Source organism: Psammomys obesus, unplaced genomic scaffold (assembly GCF_907164565.1).
Source record: "Psammomys obesus unplaced genomic scaffold, mPsaObe1.curated_primary_1811, whole genome shotgun sequence".
NCBI classification, from domain to species: Eukaryota; Metazoa; Chordata; class Mammalia; order Rodentia; family Muridae; genus Psammomys; species Psammomys obesus.
Window position 1 is genome coordinate 42,241,849 of NW_026585644.1, and position 16,532 is coordinate 42,258,380.

Genomic DNA, 16,532 nt, shown 5'->3' on the forward strand with positions numbered 1-16,532 from the left:
CCGTGCTGGTTCTCCAGGAGCAAATCTATATCCTAACATGACCCAAGGTGGCCAGAGACATGCGAGCTTGGGAAGCTATGCTGCCTAGACAGCCCAGTGCTCACCAGGAGAGCCCCCTCCCCAGTGTGGTTCCAGATTAACATCCGGTGTCCCTGTTGCTTCTGGAGGGAATCACAGGTCAGCAGACAGAACATCCCATTTCCTCCAGCAGAGAGGGATTAAAGCAGCTTTATTTTTTCTCTTTGGAAAATACTACTATAAATCACATAAAAACACAATTCTGGAAGACTCTATTCCTCCCTTTCTGCCGCTAGGAAATCAAAAGGCTAGTGTCCATTTGTAAGGTTTGTTGTACAAAGTCCCTCAACAAGCTGGCCCAGTCCCCCTGCACCCACCAACATGTTCCTTGGAAACTCTTCCTGATCTCACAGACTTGCTTAATTTACTAACCAAGTCCATACCATCCCTATCTACCATATCTCAGCCTACAATGAAAATTAAATGGCTAAATATAGATTATTTTGTAGTAACCTACAGACACTGTGTGATTAGAGAGAACAATTTTAAAAAGGTTTTTGCTGGAGGAAATATGATTATTAGCTAATATTTCTCTACTTGCATAACAAATTATTCTGAGAGGTTCAGCCATTTGTTGAAACTGTTCAGAGGTAGATCAGCAGACTCTGGGACATGAACAGAACAGCAGGGTTTTAACTTTAACAGAAGTTCTCCAAAACCCGAGGCTGCCTGAATCTTCCTGAATGATTCACTAGATTCTTTATTTCAGAAACTCCCAGGCCAGTGTTTGATTTTCTTCTTGATGATATATCAAGTAACTCATGCACTTTAACAAATGCCCCTAGTGAGTTTTGCCATCCAGGAGGTGTGGACATACTGTAACCCAACATACCTGGCCTCTGCCCCAAACCTTTCAAAGAAACCATCTGTACTCATCCTAGACCAGTGTCCTTGCTTCCAAAACCTGCTCCCAGCAGCCTTTGCTAGTATGCAAATTATCCCTTTCTATGTGCTGCAAACTCTTTGCTCTGCACCGTTTTCTTTGCATTGAGCCTAGTTTTTCTTCCAAATGTAGAACAATTTAATGTTTTGTCTGTAAACCATAAACAACTTTATTGTTTTGTCTGTAAACCATAAACAACTTTATTTGTTTCTCTTGTTTTAAAGGTAAATCTCTGATCCCACTGAGGCAGAAAAATATGGTTTTGTTTCATGAGAACTTGTAATAAAATTAGAAATTCAAAGACTGTCTACACAAGAATATGAGGAGCATAATCTTTTAAATTTTATTTAAGTGGACTCTGTCTTCTTCTGTTTTCTGTTTTTATAACAAAATACCTGATGGCCGTTATTTTTATAAGGAAGATAATTTCATTTAGCTCACATTTCCAGGGGTTTGAATGTGTCACCAGGATTTGCCCCACTGTGGGGAGGAGCTCGTGAAGGATGTTAACAGAGGGCCGGGGCTGCAGTAAGGGGGCAGAGGTGCAAGAGAGACCCATTCTGAGCAAGAACTCTAGGAAGGTGCCAGGATCCTCACAACAACCTCCTTGTGAGACCCAGCCCAGTCCCTAAAGGCCTGCATTCATTCCTCCCAAAGATGGTTCTCTCGTTACGAAGATACCCGTAACGAGGGTCAAGTCCGCCACCTCCCTATCTTACAGATTCTGCCATGTCAATATCATCACTCTGGAGATCAAGCTCCCAACACATCAATTACTCAGGACACATAGCTTCTGAACCCTAGAAGCCCTGTCTGAGGAATAACCAGGCGACTGTCAGCCTATTCACCCTGGAAAAGAACAAGTCCATGCCTTCCTATGCTCTGTCCTGAGAACTGCCGTAGCTGACAGGTTGCCAACCCGCTCGTTTCCTGGACTTAAACAGAATGAAGTTTGGTAATCATTTACTGTTTACCACATACTAAGCCATTCTGCCCTGCACCATTGAAGAGAAATATTGATGTAAGATTCATCTAAGTGATTTGATTACATTTTCCAGGAAGACCCTTGGTGGATGAGTTCCACGTCTTTGCCCATAATCATAATCACCATCAATTCAGACACTGGGAAGGATTTCAGAGGTCCCAGGTCCAACTTTTTAATCCACTAAGATAATAAATATATGTGATGGAGTTTCTTCTCTTTAGGACTTCACAGGTTAGCTAAGGAGGCAATATTTTTATAGAAATTACATTAAATAAAGTGAAAAGCACCTTTTCATCAAGTAAATGAAGCGCTGGACTGTGTGCCTCTAAAGATGCATTTGTGTATGTGGTGTGAATGCATGATGCAATTCGAGCAGTGGAGACTGGGGCGGAGCTCTGAGGAAGCAGGTTCTGCTATACAGAAAAAGAGCCAAGGAAGAAGACACAGGCCTTGCCTGCCCCCTGCGTTCCCCAGTTCCGCATTCCTACATGATCGCTAAGACTAGGGATCCAAAGTCAGGAGGTTACAGCTGAGCCTCAGGATTTGTGCATCTATTTATCTGCAAATTGGCTTACTCATTAAAATGCACATTCATTTAATACCACATTAGTAGGCTTTCACAATCATTTCTGGTAATATGCTGAGGTGGGGAGAATATTTAGTTACCTGATTAAACACAGTCGAATGAGGTAACAGTCAGGCTTACCATCTTGGCTCTTTCCTTAAGTCATTTTAATAGTTAATTTACTATTGCTCTCTCTCTCTCCCTCTCTCTGTCTCTGTGTGTGTGCGCGTGCACGCGCACGTTGGTGCGTGCGTGCTTTGCTTTGGTGACTGCTGTTTTAAAAATGAAGCTGACATGTGGCTCACGGAAACATGTTTATCAGGTAATCACGCACAGGCGGGCATTAGTTACCTGCAGTTAAGCACGGGTGAACACGAGTCACCTGCAGGAAAGCAGAAGTAGCCATGAGTTACAGTGCTATCGGTTGCGGACTCAATGTTCATGAATCAGTACCTTGTTAGCCCTTTGGGAAAAGGACAGGAAATCTGCTGATCTGGAGGTGAGTGTACCCCAGAAAGCTCTAAAGAAACATCTATGGGGCTGGAGAGATGGCTTAGTGGTTAAAGACTAGACTCACAACCATAAATATAAGAAACTTCTACAGTGTGATGAAGATGTGAAATAGATGGGGACAAGCTTGAACTCACGAGAGCCGACTCAAACAGCAAACAGTAAGGTTAGGCTTGTTGGTTCACACCTTTCATCACAAAACTTGGAAGGCAGAGGCAGGGAGATCTCTGTGAGTTCAAGGCCAGCCTGGTCTACATAGAGAGTTCCAGGCTAGCCAGAGCTACATAACAGAACAAAATTAAAAAACCAGAAAAGGAGATGGGATGTGATTCTGTGGGAAGGCATGTGTTCTGGTTTGATTTCCGCCACTGTGATAAAATACACTGAGAACAAGCAACTTAAAAGAAAAGGATTTATTTTAGCTCGTTATTTATTTTAGCTGGTTATAGCACAATCCTGAGGAGAAGTCAAGGCAAGAGTTCAGGAAAGCTCATCACCTCCAAGAGCAGAGAATAGATGGGAGCAGGCCTAGTACTCTGCGAACCCACCCTACTGTTAGAAACTACAGAGCCCCATAGGCAGCCAAAACAATCCTGCATCGACATGCTCCTAGGCTGAGCTGGTGTAGACAGTCCTACGCTGAGATTCTCTTCCAGGGTTATTCTAGGTTGTATCAAGTCGACAATTAGAGTTATCACAGTACATGCATAGGCGTGACTCCACCCCAGAGGAGAAAAACAATAGCCTCCTGGACTGCAATGATGAGAGGCGAAAAGCCAAAGAAGTTTACGTCACATCGCATAGCCGTGAGGAAATGATCGACATTTTTACCGACAGTCTTATTCCCCACACTCCCGTCGACGGCCTGCTCCCAGTGACCTAGGTCCTCCCATTGCCTCGGGTTTTAACTTCTAGTAATGCCACGAATGAGAGCCAGTTTCAACACGTGAGCTTTCGAAAGACAGGCCAGATCCAAACAGAACCTTAGTCGCTCAGTAAAGAGACTGGAAATCCAAAGCTGGGAAAGGATGGGAGGAGCTATGAGAGACGGTAAGAGATGGGTTTGATGTGGCATTTGGTGAGGAGAATGACAATGAATTCCCTGAGTCAAGGGGTACAGAGGAGGAGTCGAGTTGAGCAGAGCAGACAATAAGGAGAAATGCCTTCAGTTTGGAGCTACCAAACCTGAGGTCCCTTCCAATGGAGATGTGTGGAAGCCATTGCATGTATACCTGGGCTTCAAGAGAGGGAACTCGCCAGCGTGCTGACCGCTATTAACAAGTTGAGAAAATGTGCATGATGGTGGGGGGGAGGGGGGTCATCACCCAGGAACCCAGAGGAGAGATGCTCAGAAATGGGACGAGGAATGTTGTTTCTTTGGTACTGCCCCTGAGGACCTCTATGCACCAGGCACTCTGTGATTTGGTACGAATTAGAGAGAGTTGGAGTCAGCCGGAGCTGGGGGGGGGGGGGTGAAAGAAGAAAACAGATACAAAAATAGAAAACTGAAAGAGACTACTCAGTATTTCACTAGAATACAGGGAATCCTAAAATGAATGAATGAATGAACGAATGAATGAGTGAGTGAGCGAATGAAAAGAGAAAGAAAAGGAGAATTCATTGGTAAGTTGTGATTAAATCATGAATGCTTTGACAACCAAAATATGAAGTCTAACAATGGGAGTACGTTTTCTTAGCATGGTAAAATGGCTAATCTTTGAAGGAAATATCATGTTGTGGGGTGCAAGGGCAGGGTACCAGCATGAACTCATGTCTGGTAGGACCCCTGGGAAGATAGCAAGAGTACAAGCCAATGGGGCATCACATTGCCCGTCAGTATGCCAGGGAGCAATTCAGAGTTCAACCTCACTCTTGTGATGACTCATAGGTGCTCAAGGCTCCCACCAAAGTCACAGTTCCTTGCAAGTGCCATTCCCAAGTGGCTTCAGCACACCTCACTAGGCCTGCACTCATAAAGACCTCATGATCCCTTACCACTGCCACCCTAGGGACGAATGTCCCAACATGTGAACTCAAAACAATATCCAAACCACAGCAAGAAGCTTCATTCATTCGTTCATTCACTCATTCATTCTTGACTCCGGGGACCATGCCCAGAGCCTAACACATGCTAACCAGGCATGAGCTAACTTCCATGCTGTGGATCAAGCCCCTAGCTTTGCTGCTTTGTACATTCTCCACCACTGTTCTACATCCAGAGCCCCTGAGGATTTTGAGCAGAGCAGTCTTACAGGCAGAAGGATCTGGCAGATGCTAACGCCGCCACTGCCGCAGCTAATAGAAGTTCGTAAGAGAATAAGGAATAAAAGTTAAGGTGAGCAGAACGGCTGGGAAACGATGAATGGATGGAGGGGTGGAAGAGATTAAGTACAGGGTTTGAGGTCCGTGGCTGGAGGCGAAAACAGCACTTACTGAAGCGCCCAGAAGATGGCGGGCCCTGCAGATTGCTGTCAACCTGCCGCTTAGGTAAGCACACCTTCCTGGCAGAGCTAAGATCAGCTTGAGACAGGGAGGAAAGTTGGAAACAGGGAAGGAAGAGGGATGGGAAGGAGGTGGAGGTGGTGTCGGCCTCCTTTCTCTGAAGCCTGATGACTAGTTCCCTGTGGACCACACTGGAATCCCAAGGACGTGCTAAGAACGCCCCGCCAGGGCACAGTTCTCACCCCAAACTGTCCAACCAGGTGCAGGGCTGGGTTCCCGGTGTTTGTGGACACACCTTTAAAAGACTCCCCTGCTCTTGAGGACTTGGTCCCACCGCCTGTAGGACCTGGCTCTGTGGTGTGCAGGCTCCCTGGTCCAGAAACAGAGAGTTTCAAGATGAAGGCATTGTTAAACCAAGCAAGGACTCGTTTGAAGCACGCAGCCCTAGGCGGTTGCCCGGGGTGTGTACCAGGGGTCTGCTCTGCCTGTGGCTGAGTGTCAGTGCCCCCAGTGACGTGACCTCAGTCCTTGCTGCACCGTGACCGAAGGCGCACACACGCCTGGCAGAGACTTCACTCCTCTGGCACTCCCCCACACCCTCTGCCTGACAGTTCAAGCCTGTTCTCATTGCTCTCCCACACATGCATAGTTGTCTCTGGAGAAGGGTCCTTATTCTGCCTCACCAGTGAACTCACTCCAGATCTGTTCCAGCTGCCTTTTTTCAGCCCTCAGAGAGGCGACATTGACCTTCTGGTGAGATTCCAGTCATGTCACCTAGTTGCAGGAGTCACAAGATGAGACAGGTATAGTGGTCTTCCTGGCACCACTATTGGTAATTGGTTCCAGTGCTAGGGGCCACACAGGGCATGGCTAACAGGCGAGACTGTCTGGTCACCCACAGAGTGGCCAGCAGGTGAGAGCCTTACTACAGAGGGTCTAGGCAATCTGGAGACATTGAGAGCTCACTGGTTCCTTTCTATGGCAGAATCTCACTGGACCTTAGCAATGCGATCGTTACTATGCTTTGATCTCTGTGAGGAAGCTGGAACCCAACGAGTTAAACGACTCCTCAAGATCGCACAGCTAGACTGATAGACCCTGGGAGTGGAGACGTCATTGTCTTGACTTGTGCAATCTCCAATGACCCCACCGAGCCAGTAGACATGTCTAACGGATGTCAAACCAAAGCAGAAGTCATGAATGTGGAAAATGGAGCAGTAAAGACTGAACAGGGGCTGTGGGTGGCAGTGAGAGGGGGCAGAGGAGGGAAGATGGTCATCACATGCACATATACACGTAAGATGTTATCAGACAACAAAATCAATAAAAGGAAAGGCAACTCCGTTCCGGAGGAAATAACTAACGAGAACCTTTCTCCCTGCTCTAAGAAGAAACAGAAAGTTTGTGCAGCTGTGACACAGTCCGAAGTAGAACTGAAACCTTGCAGGCCTGTCCCAAGCGGCCTGCCGTCTCTGTGTTCCCTGTGGAGGACCTCAGCCTCCCTGTCTCATCCCCACCTTGTCCTCTGAGGAACGCCTCATGAGCACATCCTCGGGCTCTGTCACAGCACCTGTTTTACTTGTATATGAAGGGATCAACCGTGATGTCTGCCTTCCTCCGAATGGAACAACTTTCTAGTTAACTTTGATTTCTTGTTCTCTTTAGAGACAACCCTGCTACCCAGTTTAACCTCAAAACTCACATGAATTCTCAAGATCTGAAGACAGCTATTGAGAAAATTACCCAGCGAGGAGGCCTGTCTAATGTAGGTATGTGACCCAGATTCACGTAATTCCACCTTGTTGCCATGGCACACCTTCTATGTGGCTGTCTTATAATATTCTGTACTGGAGGAGGAGAGGGAAATGATCCATCAAGAGATGACATACAGCCTCTGTATCTTTTCTAATGTATTCCCATGGATTCAGGTACAAGAATGGTCAAATTGCTTGTTCCTCAGAGTTCCTACCCATTTGGTCCTTTCGGTTTCAGCCACATTTCTCAGGCCTAGCAGGACAGCTTCTGTGACCACTGTATGGTTGGCCTATAGGCTGCCAACCGAATTTAGCACTAAATTCGGTCACCAGTTCCACTCAAGAGGTCCCTTTCGGGGGTCTTGTTTCCATCAAATTTGTCGTAGTGGTGACTTTGCCAAGAGAGGCAAGTCCTGCGTTTGAAGATGAGTTTCCTGTGGTGTCTGAGCCTGAGGAGGACATCCAAGATCTAGTTCTCAGTGGGACAGCTCCAGAAGTTCCATTTTACCTGTTCACCCAGAGAAGGCTGGACAAGAAGGAATGTTTCCGTTCCTTCAGTCCTGCCCGAAGACTTGGGCAAAGGATGGTTGTGCTTTCAGGAAACTTCCAGCCATTAAAGGCCAAAGGAATTTACAGTGGTTTGTGTGGAATAAAGCAACGAGCAGGACTAACTTTCACGGAGCATCTTTGGCGTTATAACAAGTCTGAGTAATTAGTGTCCTCCCTCTCATCTCTCTCTAGCGACCAGAACACTAGTATCTGGCAAATGCAGAATCCTTTGCTGCAGTGCACCACAGGCCAAGACACTGTATCCATGTCTGTAAATCCACGTTATCTGCACCATACACACGGTGATGGGGATTGCATATGTGTGTCCAGTTTATTGCTTACACAAGCCAAATTTCAATGAGAAACTTTGGCCAGGCGTTCACTGTCCCATCCAGCGGAAGTTCAACGAGTTCCTAAGGAGGGGTGAAAAGAATGAAATAGAGACAAGGAGACACAAAGAGTGAGAGCAAGTCTATAATCTGATCTCGCTCTCGTTTATTTGAAAAATTTCACACAGCTTTATAGGGAGAAGGCAGGAAGGGAAAATGTGTCAGCAAAATAGTTTACAAAACATAACAGGGTGATTAATGATGATGCAGAACACCGCAAGAATGTTTACTAAAAGAGATACTACAAGAATGTCAGCTAAGATATCTCAAAATGTCTAGCCTGACGCACAGATGTCTCATAGGTTCCGGAAAGGTAAATCTCTCACCTACGACCCTGTTGCAGCTGTCTGTAACTTTCCACTAGCTGGCCTTGGCTCCCGGCAGTTCACCTCCCTGATGAGGTCAGAAAGGGGTTCTAACCTTGTTGCTATACATTTTCAGAGGGTGATATGTCCTCACTCTGCCTCTGCATCATGCAGGAGTTCCAGAAACAATCTATGTAGCTGACTGAGGCACACGGGCCTTTGGTCTATGGAGGAACATCACAATGGCTGAAGAAGCACTCTTTAGCCCGAGCATTCAGAACGGCTTCTCAAGGTGTTGTGCCGAACAGGGGACAGAAAGGGGGCTGTAACCTCTTCCAAGATCAGAATTATGTCAACAAGACCTTCTCATGAACTTGTGCCAGCCAGTTGTCATGATGATGGCTCACTGATCTAGCACTATGCCCTACATTTCCCATTCTCACTTAAAAAAAAAAAAAAAAAAAAAAAGCAGGCTCCACCTTTACCATCTTGGCACCATCATCAAAGCCACCAGTCAAACCCAGTGCTGAGAAGCCAAATCCACCACAGTCTCATCAGCAGAAAGGGCAGAAAACGAAGTCACAGCTCCTCCCTGGCTTTCGTCTTCTAGATCCATCACATGTGTCAACTTAGGGGACTAAGATGAAGCTGGAAGAACAGGCACAAGGGCCTATGGGCAACTCAGCTTTCAGCTGTCAGCCTCCTGGTTCAAGGTGGATGGAGTGTGTGTTAAACTCTGATTCACTTCGGCCTCCATATTTAAGATTGGATGGGGTCAGGTGACATCTTATGGCTTTCTACAACTTACACACTTAACTCTGGGTGCTTAATATTATGCTGGAGGAGACTACTGGGTGCTTTGAGTCTTGAGTTCTCAACAGTCATGGTTTTGCCTTAACGACGGGGTCTCTGCAGCTAGTTCACAGGGGTTATCTAAGACGTTTCTCCAGCAGCCTTGAAAGCCTGTTGCTTTCAACTGACAGTTAAGACAGCCCAGGAGATCCAGGCTGACCAAACCCAGAAGAGTACTGACATTGTGACACTGTGTTCATTCTAGAGTCTAAACAAGGTGATTTGAACTGATACTGAAATGAGAACCCATTTGAGAATCTTCTAGAATCTCCTAGATTTTTTTATATATTCATATGAACAAAAGCTCTCTTCAGGGGATACACACACACTCTCTCAGGACCCATAGAATCTAAGTTAAGAGCCATGCTCTATGCAGCCATGCTAACTCAAAAGCAGCCAGCCATTTCAGTATGCCCAGGAGGACCTAGGACATGCAATGATAAAACTAGGAAAGTTCCGGGGAACTGGGGCAGTGGATTGAGCTAGTTGGAAATGTCCAGAGAGCTTTGCACAGTGTAAAATACACACATGAAAGATGCATGCTGGAGACTCCATTATTCCTCATGACTGTGGCACTCAGCTGGGGCAGACTGCTGGAACTCTAGGCCCCAGGACCTTGAGTGACCTCCCTTCTCATACACATCAACCAGAAAGGGAATAAGTATCTTTGTCTACGCCTTTTTGTGCTGCTAAGACCTGTTCTTCATAGTCACCACAAGCACAAATTTTCTTTTTCTTCCAGGCCGCGCCATTTCCTTTGTCACCAAGAACTTCTTTTCCAAAGCAAACGGAAACAGGGGTGGTGCTCCCAATGTGCTTGTGGTCCTGGTGGATGGCTGGCCCACAGACAAAGTGGAAGAGGTGTCTCGAGTGGCCAGAGAGTCAGGGATCAATGTCTTCTTCATCACCGTCGAAGGGGCTGCTGAAAGTGAGAAGCAGAACGTGGTGGAGCCCAACTTTGCCATCAAGGTACATAACTGTCCCGGGACCCACTCAAGGGCAGGAGCCTCTACACTCTGAAAAGCTCCAGTGACCACAGAGCTGTTTCCTAGGGCCTTCAAATGTACGTGAAACTCGTGAGTAGGCAGTGGGGCCTCCCGTGGGGAAACCTGGTATTGCCCTTTGAAAGACGAACTTCATTCTCGTTGCACAGCCAGCACGGGCAAGAGCATTGCCCTAAGAGTCTCACTTAAACCTACCTTGAGCCTCTCACAGCAACAGGGGACCCAACCAAACAGCCACAAAGACTTCACACACACACACACACACACACACACACACACACACACACACACACGAGTGCCCATCCATGCATGTATGCACACAGGCTCACATCCACACACATGCACACACACACACACACTTACACACAGGCACATACTACAGTGAATCCATCTGACAAACAAACAAACGAAAAAGGAAGCCTATACTTCCCAGATCAGAATGGTCATGTTGCTATGATACTCCTGGATGGTTCAATGGCAGTGGCATCCCAGAATTACTCCTGGATCCCACATCACAGCTCTCACCCTCTGTGTTATCCAGCCCTAAACCAAGCTCCCAGCTCCCCCCCCCCCCCCCCCCCCCCCCCCCCCCCCCCCCCGGCCTAAGATGGTACTGTGTCACAGGCCCATTCCTCCTTAGACTCTCCCCAGCTTACTCTGAAGCATCCGGTGAGTCTTCCAGGGCCCTTGCTCAAATCCTTCACCATTACCTGCTGCAGCTAAGGCACCCTGGAAAGAGGCCCCAGCCTCCCTTCCTGGTCAGCCAGCTGTGACCTCCACACACACTGTGTTCCAGCCAAATCGGTCTCCTGTGCACAGCCAGCACCGTCACTGTCTCCTGCCATGGCTTTACCCAGGCTGTCTGGTGGCTCTCCTCCTCTGCACCGGCTAGCCAGGACTCAGCTCTGTCCCGGCAGTCATCTGCCTAGGCTGTGGAAAGTTTCATGAACCCCACTTAGGTTTTTATAAATCAATTAAACAATATTTCCTAGGAAAAAACCTAAGTTACTTCTTGCTTAAAATAATTTTGTCGTTACACAAGTTCATTTGCAGTTGTGAAGTCTGACAAATCCTCAGAAGTCGGTGGGATCCAACTCCTTCACCACTTCCAAGACACGAGCCTAGTCACTTCTAAAAAATCCTAACCAGCTTGCTAGGAATTTATGTGCTGCCCCCCCCCCCTTTTTTTTTTCTGGAACAAACTTGAGCACAAACAAGTAAACACTCATTTGCCTGGAGGCAGGGTTGTATGACAGGCAGAGCTTGGAATTTAATGGCAGATGTTCTGGTCTCAGGGACTCAGCGATGGCCTTCACAGCTGTCCCCTTGTTCCGTGAGGAGGGGTCCATGTTGCAGGATGAGGAGTGGGAACCAAATAAGAGACCATGAGAGCATCTAGTGTGACTCCAGTGCACGTGGCCACTCAGTGCCTATGAAGCCCTTCCAGTATGGTTCAGGGCTGCCATGGAAACAGGCCTGTCATGTGTCAGAGCAATAGCTTTCTTTAGTTCTCCCCGTGATGGCTGGTACCCACAGATGCCACTCTTATAGCTGGTTTCCAGGACAGGGGAGTCGAGGAGCCAGCAGAGGCATAAATATGAACCTAAAGCCAACCATACACAGCAACCTGTGAATCTGCTCATCCGACCATTTTTCACGGAGGGAGAGATCCAGCTGAGAGGGGCAGGAGCGAGTCCAGACATTACTGGTGGGGTCTTGACCTCAGTGGAACCCAGCCAGGAAACCGGAATAGACAAAGTGCCCTCTGAAGTCTAATCCAGGAAGCACGTCTTGTCAAGCCTGCAGGCTGAAGGACTTGACCCCCTGACCTTCCCCGCATCCTTCGGTTCTCTCTTCCAGGCGGTGTGCAGAACAAATGGCTTCTACTCCTTCAACGTGCAGAGCTGGTTCAGCCTTCACAAGACGGTGCAGCCGCTGGTGAAGCGGGTGTGTGACACGGACCGCCTGGCCTGCAGCAAGACCTGTTTAAACTCTGCCGACATCGGCTTCGTCATTGACGGCTCCAGCAGCGTGGGCACGAGCAACTTCCGCACAGTCCTGCAGTTCGTGGCCAACCTCAGCAAGGAGTTTGAGATCTCAGACACAGACACGCGCGTCGGGGCCGTGCAGTACACCTACGAGCAGCGGCTGGAGTTTGGGTTCGACAAGTATAACAGCAAAATTGACGTCCTCAGTGCCATCAAGAGGGTGGGGTACTGGAGCGGGGGCACCAGCACGGGGGCTGCCATCCAGTATGCCCTGGAACAGCTCTTCAGTAAATCCAAACCGAACAAGAGGAAGGTGATGATCCTCATCACCGACGGCAGGTCCTACGATGACGTGCGGATCCCAGCCATGGCGGCCTACCAGAAGGGTGAGTACGCCCGCTGTAAACGTGGGCAAAGGGGCGCTTCTTGAAGGGGTGGGAGACCCGTGTCCTTGGTGCACAGGGAGGAACTGGTTGGACGGCTCAGTAGTTAGGAACTCTTGCTGCTCTCGCAGAGGACCTGGTTTCAGTTCCCAGGACCACATGGTGGCTCAGAACCTTTTATAGAACAATAATGTTTTTAAAGAAATGTAAGCGTTGGAGGCGAATGCTTGCTTTTTGCTTTTCTCCCCTAGGGAGGCTTTTTCTATACGACTCAGGCTAGCCTCAGACACTACATCCTCCTGCCTCAGCCTCCAAATGCTGGGATTATAAGCACAGGCCACCACACCTAGATGAAAAATATGATTTTTGTTAATGACTCCTGTCTTAGAGTTTCTATCGCTGTGAAGAGACACCACGACCCAGTATCTCTTAGAAAGGAAAGCATTTAATTGGGGCTGGCTTACAATTTTAGAGGTTTAGTCCACTATCATCCCGACAGCACACAGGCAGACATGGAGCTGAGAGTTCTGCATCTTGATCTACAGGCAGCAGGAAAAGACTGGGACACTAGGCCTTTCTTGAGCTTCTGAAACCCCAAAGCCTGACCCAAGCCGCAGTCCTCCTCCAACAAAGCCACACCCACTCCAATGAGACCACACCCACTCCAACAAGGCCACACCTCATATAATGCCACTTCCTCTGAGTCTATGGGACCATTTATATTCAAACCACCACAAATGTTCTACAGATCTTGGGGCTTGAGGGAAATTTTGATTCAAAACATTTAAAAAGATATTTCCATCCACATTTTCCTAAGAGGGCTAGAGAGGTGGCTCAGTGGGCAAAAGCACATGTTGTGAAAGCCTGACGACAGGAATTCGATCTCCCAAACCTACTAAAAGGTGCAATGAGAGAACTGACAAAACACAGTAGTCCTCTTTCCACATGCTCAGGGTGTGGCGCGCGCGCACACACACACACACACACACACACGAGCTGTGTCACATGCATGCTCACATAAACAAAGTGTAAAAGCCTTAAGAAACCAACCAAAGGTTTTAAAAGCATGGAAGATGAACCGAATATTTTTATAAATATTTATAAAACTCAATCACACTTAAGACTGTCCTGTACAAGCCATGGATGTGTAACTGTTGTTCTGAAAAGTGCTCTGGAAATAAAACAGCAGGAGGAAAACCTTAAGTGATAATAAGTTAAACCAAGAGGCAGACGTGGAGGCTCAAGCTTTAATCTCAGTACTCCAGAGGCAGAGGTGGACAAACCTCTGTGAGTTTGAGGTCAGCCTGGTGGACATAGCAAGTTCCAGGCTACACAGTGAAACCTTGGTTGGTTTTGTAGTTCTGGGCCTCCTCGTAATTTGGGTTGCCTTTTAGAGTATTCTTATGCTTTTATAGGTTTATTTGTTTTTATTTGGTAGCAGTAGATGCTTTGTCTGCATGTGTGTCTGTGCCCCCCATGCATGCAGTGCCCCCGGGAGCCAGCAGATGGCACTAGATGCTATGGCATTGGAGAGACAGGCAATGGCATGGGGTTGCACAGTCTTAGCGCCCAACTCTGAGATTCAGTCTGAAAACGTAGTAAGAACTATGCCCCCTGGAGGACCTGGGTGGCCATCTGCCCGCCTGGCTGGGGTTCTCTCATTTGTTTTCTTTGGCACATTTCGGATATGGGGAGCCCGGAAGAAAAATATCCATTATTAGTGCCTTTGCCTGGGGACGTTTGCCTCATCCCATCTTTATCTCCACAGGGGTGATCACGTACGCAGTAGGCATCGCGTGGGCTGCTCAGGACGAGCTGGAGATAATAGCCACCCACCCTGCCAGGGAGCATTCCTTCTTTGTGGATGAGTTTGACAACCTCCACAAATTCGTGCCCAGGATCATCCAGAATATTTGTACAGAGTTCAACTCGCAGCCCCGGAACTGAGTTTGGAGCAGAGAGTGGCAAACGCCGCTTTACTGATTCTTGGGACCATCCTCTTTGGGGGGCGTAAGGGGGTGGCGGGCAGGGCTTGGGTAGAGCTTGGGGGAACGCATGCACGGTTTACATTCTTCGCTTTTGGTGGTTTAAGTGATTCAAAATTTGCCAGTTAAAAATCTGACTATCAAGTTGCAGGTTGGGTTCAAATACTGCATTGTTTTTGCACGTGCTGAAGAATTTTGACAGTTTTTTGACAGTTGTTTCCAAAACGTATATCCAGAAGAGAGTACAGCTCTTACTACAGGTTTGAATTGAGCTTTTATGAGAAGTTTGTTTATATTGCTCATTAGACCTCTGTAATTATCCATACATTTCTTTCTCTTTTTTTTTTTTTTTTTTTTTGTCATGAGAATGTAGGAGTTGCTTAAATAAATATTTTTAAAAATTACACGGACATTTTCTGATCATGTGATGGGGAGTCTCTGGGTCCGTGGTGGGGCTATCCTCTACTATGCCTTTGCTTGCAAAAAAAAAAATAAAAAATAAAAATCAATACTAGATGTGGGTGTGCACTACAATGAAGAGGAGGGACCTTGATGGAACTTCATGTCCTCTGCCAAAGACTCGTCTATTAGCTTATAAAATACACATGCATGCAAAAGAGAATTCAGAGATGGACAGGGGAGTGCAGGAGGCTGGGACAGGAGGATCACAAATTCAAGGCCCGACTGGTCAGCCTGATGAGACTGGGTCTCAAAATATAAAATAAACCTACAAACCCAAAGGTCCAAGATGTGGCTCAGTGGCAGAGTACTTGACCGGCATAGGGTGCTTGGTTTTAACCCCAGCACTTAAAAAATATTCAAAAGATTCCTAAGTAAAGATGACTCTGTGTGTGTGTGTCCTGAATACATGCATACACACACACACACACACACACACACACACACACATATTTCCAGTGGGCCACTGACTACATGATGTCAACAATGTGTGTGTGCTGGATGGAGGAAAGGTCCCAGGTAGTGGAGGTGCTACGACGCTGTGATGTCAGAATTGTCTGTGCATATGTTCAAATTAGCAGAAACAGTCACAGTGATGGGAGCTATGGTATTTCCAGACAGCGACATGGAGGCAGGCTGAAGACAGCAGTCGTGGAATGAGAGCTGAAGGGGAGAGTTTGGAAGCAGCAGTGGGTCAGACAAATGAAGTGAAGGGCCATGTCAGCTTGACCCGGGAGGAGGCTGCTCAGGAGTGTGGTTGAGTGTGCGAAGAGAAGTTGGGAGGTCCAGATCTTGGGGAGATGGAATAACACGTGGGGGGGGGCAGGAGAGGGTTGTCTTATCTGCAACATCACCGTGGCAACCTAAGCCATGCCAAGCGCCGCAAAGCAGGGTGACAGTGAAAACCCTGGAAATAGTCATTCAGACACAAGGTAGACCAAAGTCAGCAAACTGTGAAGGTATGGAGAGACAGGAATGTCAGGGTAGCTCATTCGATCATGCTTTGCTGGGGGTTCAGAAACCTCACCCCATCCCCTGCCTGTCCCACCTGGATCTGCAAGCTCCTGCCATCTGCATTTGGCAGCACTCCCTAGCCTTCTCCGCCTCTTCAGCCAATCTCCTAAAGCAATTCTGCATCTCATAATGTGTTCTTAACACAAAAAATATCTCTTCTCTGCCCTTTCCTCTCAGAGAAATGAGCAGAGATGAATAGGAGCATCAAGTGAGCTGTTCAGGGACCCATGCCATCTCAACTCCACTCAACCTAATTTTCCCACTTCTGAGAAATTGACGACCTCTGACAGAAGTTTCTTTGCTAAGGTTGAAAGCGTTACAGCAAGGATCTGAAAAAAAAAAAGAAAGAAAGAAAGAAAGAAAGAAAGAAAGAAAGAAAGAAAGAAA

The 16,532-nt window shown here is 47.3% G+C and overlaps 1 protein-coding gene across 1 annotated transcript in view; it reads left to right on the forward strand.

Annotated features, from left to right (window-relative positions):
* Vit (vitrin) overlaps nt 1–14,985 on the forward strand; it is a 114,333-nt gene extending 99,348 nt beyond the window's left edge. The window contains exons 11-14 of the mRNA XM_055621853.1: nt 7,129–7,232; nt 10,055–10,281; nt 12,177–12,690; nt 14,456–14,985. Of these exons, the coding sequence (XP_055477828.1) occupies nt 7,129–7,232; nt 10,055–10,281; nt 12,177–12,690; nt 14,456–14,634 (1,024 nt within the window). The 3' untranslated portion in view covers nt 14,635–14,985. The remainder of the gene's footprint in view (nt 1–7,128; nt 7,233–10,054; nt 10,282–12,176; nt 12,691–14,455) is intronic.
* The last annotated feature ends 1,547 nt before the right edge of the window (nt 14,986–16,532 follow it).